At 41.6% G+C, this 9,358-nt stretch overlaps 1 protein-coding gene across 3 annotated transcripts in view; it reads right to left on the reverse strand.

Annotated features, from left to right (window-relative positions):
- LOC117405676 (vascular endothelial growth factor receptor 1-like) overlaps positions 1 to 9,358 on the reverse strand; it is a 59,402-nt gene that overhangs the window by 22,450 nt on the left and 27,594 nt on the right. For all 3 annotated transcript variants that reach the window (XM_059028012.1, XM_059028011.1, XM_059028010.1), the window contains exons 12-15: positions 4,702 to 4,810; positions 3,206 to 3,511; positions 862 to 1,008; positions 68 to 196 (exon numbers count right to left, since the gene is read on the reverse strand). In XM_059028012.1, the coding sequence (XP_058883995.1) occupies positions 68 to 196; positions 862 to 1,008; positions 3,206 to 3,511; positions 4,702 to 4,810 (691 nt within the window). The remainder of the gene's footprint in view (positions 1 to 67; positions 197 to 861; positions 1,009 to 3,205; positions 3,512 to 4,701; positions 4,811 to 9,358) is intronic.

The raw sequence follows: 9,358 nt of genomic DNA on the forward strand, positions 1-9,358 counted from the left end.
CACAAAGAGAAAAAAAAACATTAATCCAGAGCCAAACTGGTCTTGTTCCTTGGCATGCAGTGGTTACCTTGGACGGCGATGTAGGCGGAGCTCTCCACAGACCCTTTCTGATTGGTCGCCTCGCACTTGTACACGCCCTCGTCCTCCTCTTTGACCCGCTCGATGGTCAGGTTGCCACCCGGTGCCAGGATGATGCCTGCGCAGAAAAAGCATTTCAGTTTTAAATCACGCCTTGCCTCAGCACAGCATGCCTGCCGGTTTGGGATTGTGAGTAGGTGCCTTGTGGATATTTTAATTATATAACAGGTGATAAGGAGTAGCTGGGAATCACTGTGCATTGTGATAGGTGGAAGGCAATCTTAGCTATAACACATTGAATTGTCTATATGAATTGCTTATTCACACCCAGGTCTTGGTCCCTAGTCTATATGAAAGGTGGTGAAAAACAAGGATTGGGTTTACTTGCACTGTTACTGGTTTCTAAGTGATCGAGGCAATGATTAATTTAAAGTTAATGCTGCAAATCATAAATGCTGAACTAGCTGCTGTTTTTTCTTTTTCTTATTCCTATTCTCATTCTAATGGAATGCATTACAGTACAGTAGAACTCATATGCAGTCTAATTTGGTCTATTTATAGCTGCCAGTATCCCCAGGACTTAAAAACAGGTCTGGGTCAGGAGTGAGTGAGGTCCATTGGTGAGGACTCCCCCCTGACTGCAGCCAGTGTCACCTTCAATGACAGCATAATCCCTCACCTTCAATGACAGCATAATCAAGAGTGCTGCATGACGCAGACAATCAGAAACTTGAGGTTTCCCCACATGGTCTCAGTGAAAGCTGGAGAGAGCGTCCTCCTCACCTGATCCCTGCTGTAGTTTCAGGCTGTCTTTATACCAGGTGATGTGTGGGTTTGGGACCCCCTCAGCCGGGCAGGTCAGAGTGATGGAGCTGCTCACATTCACCTGCTGGGCACTCAGGTTCCGTAGCAGGAGAGGGGCTTCCTGGGCTAAAGGAATGACATCACGTGGAACAGTCAGCATCAGCTATGTGCAGAGTCTGTGTCCGTCTATTTACACTGCACACTACGGGAGATATTCATCAAGCATCTGCCACTGTGCAACATGTTTGTGAAGCGGAAATAAAACTGCTAAATCATACAAAACTATAGTAACAAGTAAGGAGCACATAGTGTAGGAGCTGTCAGATGAAGAGCCGGGTTATTAATCTGAAGCTCTGGAACATCAGTGCTTTGTTTTCAATTCAGTAAGCATAGGGGTGAATGGTTTGTGAATATGGCCCCACGTTTCCACGTTTCCACGCTTTCTGTTTTTGTTTTCTGGGATATGAACAGCTTTCAGACATGACCTGTGCTTATCTGGGCAGTGCCCTTTTTATTTTATTTGAATCGATGTGTAAATGTGTCATGACTGCCCTCTTCAGGCATCAGGGATTATAAAACTGTGACCAGATGCTAACAACTGACTTGCTGTATTACAGTATGTACATCGCTATATAAAACAAATGCATTCATTCATATCTTAAATCTGTATTGTTCATTTTTGGTAGAATACACTGGTTCTTAATTGATTCCCCGGATAAAACACGCAGTTTGGTTTTTAATTTTTTTTCCTCCATATTTTAGAGTTTAAAACGAGGAATACAAATGTTAACACAAGTGAAGCAGCAAAGCTGAAATTAGTGAAATAAAGTGGCTCACATCTCTTGTTGTTATGAGACTGTGTAAAGATCCTTAACTAATTGGTTGCTGTTCCTTTAAGAAACGTATATCACTCTTTCACTGGCTTGCACTCTGTGTAATATTTCTCGGTTCCGAGGAGGGCGGAGAGCTGTGTAGATGATGTGCCTCGGATGCATACAGCGACGTAATGTGAGTTAATTAGTGGACTAAAAAATAGAAGTACCTGACTGACATGTATGTTATAAAATGGAACTACCACGGAACTAGGCTATGCATGGGCTGAAGAATTTGACTACTAAAATCAATGTGCTCTGTGTTTGAGCCTGCAATCCGTGTCTGGTCTCTCTATCTGCCGCCTTCTGGCCTGGATTAACACCCAACCAGCCTGCCCGCATGTCTGATATTGAATAGCTTAAGCCTGCTTGGACCCTCCTGGGAGATCAGCGGTTATAAACCCTTACACTCTCGCACGAGAAGGTGTCGTTATGCTAGAATTATTCTCCACAAAGGGAGTTCTTCCGTCGGGGAACAGGTGCATCACATCCAGCCTCTGCCTTGGTAGTAAGATAAAGAATACGTCGCTTGCAAATCAATTGTTGTTCGAAACAAACAATACAAAACAAAAACCCTTCTCACACAATTGATTCGGCCTGACAGTATCTAATTTGCGGACTGTTTTTGCAGCGTTTTAAGTGCTCTGTAAAATTGGCATGGCATGGAAATGCCATTGTTCACTCTTCCCTGCTCCACAAAAGCCATTCCCATGTGAAAGCTGGTCCAGGCTCTGGGTCCAGGACAGGAAGTCCTCAGCACTGCTTTCCCAGGAACAGGAGGCTGGTCTGCGCAGCACCCCAGTGCAGGGATGTTCACCAGACTCCTGCAGTCTCATTCCTGTAACAGCCAGGCTATTTTTGTCTGCCGCGATGCTGTAGTATATGCTAACAATTCCCTCTGTGTCCCATTTCCTGGCATTCCCTTGCTTGTATTCATTTATAAAGATCAGTCGTAAGTCATGCTTGGGACAGCTACTGTACACATGTGGACAGTCAATAAGCACAATACTGTATACAAGCTTAAATAAACCTCAAAAACTGCAGCTAAAGAAATGTAAAGTCTCCCGTAATTACTGGACTATAATGCATGGCTGAGCAGTCTTGGGGTACATTGTTTATATAACGTCCACCTCATGTATGATGTTCCCCTCTTGTACTGTACAGTACAGCATGCAAACCCTCTCATTAGATTTGTATCTATGTTACACAGTAAATGCCAGCAATTTAACTAAAAGATGTTCTACTGAAATTCTATTTAGATGATATAACATTAATATCCATTCATAACACATTCCACATATTCTTTTGAAAACCTTACTATACATTTCTACAGTGGGACTCGGCACCCCAGTGTTTAAGAATATGCTTGCTAAACCTGTTTTAGATCCTACTAGGTAACCTGGTAGGCTATTCCATGCATGTATAGCACTCTGTGTGAAAAAGGTTCTCACCTATGATGTCAATCCTCTTCTCCAGGCGCACCTCTTTCCCAGTGCGCCCGTGTCTCGCTGTGCAGACGTAGGTGGCAGAGTGCTCTTGGGAGACGTTCCTCATCTTCAAGAGCACGGTGTCTGAGTACTCCCCCTGCACCTCCTCTCTGCTGTTAGGAAGGGCCAGGCTAGCTCCGCTGTCAGCCCCACTCTCCATGGTCCAGGCAAGGTCGGTGTATAAGAACCTGTTGGCTTTGCAGGCTAGTCTCAGGTCTTCCCCTTCAGTGGGGACCCTCTCCAGTTCAATGCTGAACCCATTGGGCACCTCTGTGAAGAAGTACAGAAGGGAAGGAAGGTGAGATGCAGCAATTCATTGATTTATAGATTATTGTTCGCCATGACTCGATTTAAAATCCATTGATGGATCATTCGCCCTGGTGTCCAGTTTTGAGACTCCCTTTTCTAATATATTATATTCATGTTTTCAATTGTTTTTGAAGGATTTCGTTTCTACACATGTTTTTTAGTGCATAGGTTTTGAATACTGTGCTAGTCTTCTCAATGCATTGATTATTGATCGCTAGGGTCTAGTGGGCAAGCCTAGCCAACAATCTGATTGCCCAGCTATATTCTCTCCAACAAAGTTTGCCATTGTTAAAATAATACTTAACAAATACATATTGTTTCTTAATTATAAAATGTTCATCACCTTTTATAAGGAAAGCTTATAATCTCATGAAAGATCAAGAACAATAAACAGAAAAGTCCACAAACTGCACACTGGGCTCACCTAGCACGTCAGACTGTTAACAACTACAGTAACCTCTCTATTAAAGCCTTTGTTTTCACCTATAGTGACAACGTTCGATGCATGACTGGAAGAATTATGTAAGTCTTATTTACTTTAGCTATTTGAAACTTCCTGTGGAAATAGCTGCCTGGCTTCCTGATGGAAGATAGTGTTTATCTTTGCCAAGCACCACTTGGAATCTCAAAATAAAATGCATTTAGCGACATTGGGAAACCAGCAAGATAAGCTTGTTGGGTTCCTGTCTCACCCTGAGTAGCAGCTAACACACCCGCCCTCCCTCCGCAGCGCTGCGTGCCAGCACTGAGCATTCCACTGCAAACAGCTGTTGCTATGGGAACGTTCGGCCTAGTGGTGCTGTATCAGCCCTGAGCCTCACAGTAGGTGCTTTTCCAATCAGTCCCACTACTAATTCGGAACAAAATGTAATAAGACTGGTATGGTACAACAGTACAGTAAAGGTTTTTAATCGCCTCTCTAAAAACTGGTGTTGAAGGTATAGGTGGTAGCACAGGCAGGATTAACATTGTAATTATGTATAAGTACACATGTATTTACTAAGTAACTCATATGTAAATACACAGCAATTAGAGATACTTAATGTAAAGTGTTACTGCAAACATTAACAATGCAGGAATGAGTAGTTAAATGGATACTGCTGCTTCGCATCTGGGCAGTAGGGTTCAGTTGAATACACAGACCCACATACCTGTGACGATAAAGTGGATGTTTCTTCTGTCCTTCCCCACCTTGTTGGTAGCCAAGCAGCGATAGACCCCAGAAACCTGTGCCTCAGCCAGCACCAGGACCCCCACCGTCTGTGGAAAAAACAACAGGGACATGACGCGGGCCGCTGAGCACCACCCATCTGTCTAAACAGTCACGTCGTGTGGGACTCAGAGTTTCCATGACTGCAGGGAAACAAAACTGCAATGCTGACTGCCAACGGAGAATCACCTTTACCACAACAGAGGCGTGAACTGGGGAATAAATCACAGGAAGAACACTCCCAGGGCTCCACTATATTATATTATCATTAACTGTATTACTGTCGAGATCTGTTAGAACACATTGCATGTATACTAATAATTTGATCTGCATCCTAGTTCCAGTGCCATTCTAAAACATTTATGTATTTTAATAAAGCTGTTTTAAATTAACTGTAGGGGGTCCGTGTGCATATACAGTATTCTGTATGAACTGTAGGGGGTCCATGTGCATATACAGTATTCTGTATGAACTGTAGGGGGTCCATGTGCATATACAGTATTCTGTATGAACTGTAGGGGGTCCGTGTGCATATACAGTATTCTGTATGAACTGTAGGGGGTCCGTGTGCATATACAGTATTCTGTATGAACTGTAGGGGGTCCATGTGCATATACAGTATTCTGTATGAACTGTAGGGGGTCCGTGTGCATATACAGTATTCTGTATGAACTGTAGGGGGTCCGTGTGCATATATAGTATTCTGTATGAACTGTAGGGGGTCCGTGTGCATATACAGTATTCTGTATGAACTGTAAGGGGTCCGTGTGCATATATAGTATTCTGTATGAACTGTAGGGGGTCCGTGTGCATATACAGTATTCTGTATGAACTGTAGGGGGTCCGTGTGCATATACAGTATTCTGTATGAACTGTAGGGGGTCCGTGTGCATATACAGTATTCTGTATGAACTGTAGGGGGTCCGTGTGCATATACAGTATTCTGTATGAACTGTAGGGGGTCCGTGTGCATATACAGTATTCTGTATGAACTGTAGGGGGTCCGTGTGCATATACAGTATTCTGTATGAACTGTAGGGGGTCCGTGTGCATATATAGTATTCTGTATGAACTGTAGGGGGTCCGTGTGCATATACAGTATTCTGTATGAACTGTAAGGGGTCCATGTGCATATATAGTATTCTGTATGAACTGTAGGGGGTCCGTGTGCATATACAGTATTCTGTATGAACTGTAGGGGGTCCGTGTGCATATACAGTATTCTGTATGAACTGTAGGGGGTCCGTGTGCATATACAGTATTCTGTATGAACTGTAGGGGGTCCATGTGCATATACAATATTCTGTACTGAAAACACACTGCTGGTGGTGACTTGGTGACCTGCTAGATTGGATGGGGTTCTATCTTGTATTTTATTTTCTACTTTGCATCTGTAGATTTACTAATATGTTGTGTTAGAGTTTGTTTTTAAAATCAACTTTCTTTGCTCTTTTACTAGAGCTCTAGTATTTTTTTTTTTTGCTTATTTTTTCCACTTTCAGGATTAACAGTTTTTTTGAATCACAACTGTTTCTTCCTGGTCGCGAATCATTTCCTATGCAACTAGCCAATCAGAATCTGAGTGATTTGGGACCAGGAAGCAACTTTTTCTTCTATAACACTATCTATTCAAATATCTGCTCCAGATCACAGAAGGAGCAGCAGAAGAAAAGTATGACCATTGATAATATCACTCACGCTAATAAAAGCCACAGCAAAGTGGTTAAAACCATTGGTTAGAACCAAGGTCAATTACCGCAGTAATCCCGTTAGTATTTACAGCACGGGACTGCTCATTAGTCCCCATTACCTCGTTTTATTTTGGTTTTATTTGTATTTATTTAGTTACAATCCTGCATGCAGTACATCTGTGCCGGAAACTCAGTGAAAACAGTCATTTCAGTGTGAGCCCATTTAGCTGGCGCACAGATGACTTCCTGTTTGGCATAATGATGCTGAGTAGCGTATTACTGAACCGATCACTCCTCGGTACAATAATACACCAGCAGAAAAACAAGACTTCTCAATACAATAGTGCTGAACTGCTTCCATAAAAAGCATGCTGCGCTACCTCAGAGCACTCAGCAGGGTAGTATGGGGTCAGTGCAAGGGAGCAGGAAGATCAGAAACGGGTTCGTCGCGCACACGGTGTCTCTTATTGTACAAGATGTCTTCTTGATACTGTGCAGAACGATGTCCTCTATAACAAGAGACACCCACACATAACGTGTTAACTTACTGTAACCCGCGACAATGAAGATTGCACTCAGGAAGTACTATTACATGCAAAAGTGTTATTTCATTTATTTCTTTTACTTTGGAATTGTGCTGTGTGTTCCATGCACGGAATGACAGCTGTACACAGGATGAGATGTACTGGGATTTTGACAAATCTTTAATCATTTAATAATATTTAATTAATGACAGAAATGAGAAATGATACTATATGAATAGTATATATATATATATATATATATATATATATATATATATATATATATATATATATATATACTGTATATATTGACCAACAGTCTCCTGTGCCAAACAACACAAATCGATACCTCATGCATTCTGAAGCCTTGAATGAGTGTCAAAAAAGCTGGAGCTCAACACCCATGTTCAGATAGCTATTGAATATACGGTCCAAGAAAAATAAGGGTGAGACGTCATGGCTACTGTACCGAATGAAATGGATTGATACTCCTGTGTTGTGTACTTCAAAACTAAAACAACACACCTCACCAAAACTAGTAAAATCCCCAAATAATCCTATCCAGGGCTTTTCTTTAAGAAATAATGGGTACTGTAAATACTGTGTATTTATATAGTAGTTACTTAATAAATACATGTGTCCTTACACATAATTACAATGTTATTGTGCATAGTTACAGTGTACTTAATGTGTAAATCTTTTTGCATGATATAACCTTAACCATAACCATTTTCTGATACAATTGTGTACTTACATATATCCTACAAAAAGATTTACACATTAAGTACCTTGTAACTATGCATAATAACATTGTAATTATGGTAAGTACACAGTATTGACTCAGTAACTACTCTATAAACACACAGTAATTAGAGCACTTCATGTAAAGGATTATCAAATAATTATTCTTTGTTTATTTAGCAGATGATTTATCCAAGGCGACTTGCAGAGACTAGGGCGTGTGAACTATGCATCAGCTGCAGAGTCACTTACAATTACATCTCACCCGAAAGACGGAGCACAAGGAGGTTAAGTGACTTGCTTAGAGTCACAGGCTGAGGTGGGATTTGAACCAGGGAACTCCTGGTTATAAACCCTTTTCTTTAACCACTGGACCACACACCCTCTTTATGTTTTATAAAGAAAAACGCTACATAAGTAAATAAGCATGAACAGTATTCAAGCTCTTACTAGTGTAACAGAGCGGAGGCTGGGCGTGACCCGGCGACCCCACGCACAGCAAGGGAGCGTCTTAACCACAGTGCAAATGAGCCAGGACAGAATGTGTAACAGCAGTGTGTCACACAGCGCGTTACACTAGCAACATTTTAAAAACTTGATCTCAATTCAAATGTAGTCTGGATAAGCACATTGTTTTACCGGTATACTGCTTGAAATGCAGCAAGGAGATTAGTCAGTGATTCAATTCCAGTAATACAAACAGCCCTGCCCTGGCATTTGACATTATTTAGATACAAATATGCTGTTGGTTTTCATAACTTTGGTATAAACAGAACTCTTGAGCAGCGCTTGTGTTGAGAAACGCCTTTCTTTAGACCAGCTGAATCAAAGGTGACGACAGCAACGTTCCTGGGGTGTGGGCACCTAATTCTCTGGGAAAGCTTCATATCATAATAATAATAATAATAATAATAATAATAATAATAATAATAATATCTTGATTTTAGATATGTATTCTAATCAGATCAATCACAGATCACTGCTGATTCAGACAGACGTTTAAGGAAGTGTTGTTGCAACACTTGATTAATCAGTTTATCATCAAAGAAATAAATGAACGCTCGTTTCCTTGTTGCCTTGATCATAAGATCAGGTTTGAGCAAATACTGTCATTGCCGGGGCACGACGTGCACTCTTTCACAAATCTCAATTCATAGCAAATGATGGCTTATTGTTGTTTCTGGAAGGGAACTCAAAGATCTTGCAGCCAATCAGAGAACACCACATGCTAATTATTCGTACCTGACACTCCGCTCTATGTCACCTCGTTCTGTGTCTCCGCCCCTTCCAGGTTTTGCCTCGAGGGGGGGCTGCTCATTGGCTGCCTTGCTTTGACTATAGCCGACCAACAGGCCAACTTATTGCAGTAGTGGCAGCTACATTCTAATTGTAACAGAAAAACCAATCAAATCCTGTTTTCCTTTTTTTGTGAAAATACACATTACATAAAGGTTGCATGTGTAAAGGGCAGTGTTGTGTGATGCGGATTCTGTCCCCTGTCGGTGAGATGAGATTAAAAGCTCTTAAAACCATGAATGCAGACGAGTCCGGCTCTTTTGCACAGTGGTTAAGACGCTCGCTCAGATTGGTTGACACAGTGATGTTGGAACCTCTCATTGACTGAGCACACTAAAGGAGTGAG

Source organism: Acipenser ruthenus, chromosome 8 (genome assembly GCF_902713425.1).
Source record: "Acipenser ruthenus chromosome 8, fAciRut3.2 maternal haplotype, whole genome shotgun sequence".
NCBI classification, from domain to species: domain Eukaryota; kingdom Metazoa; phylum Chordata; class Actinopteri; order Acipenseriformes; family Acipenseridae; genus Acipenser; species Acipenser ruthenus.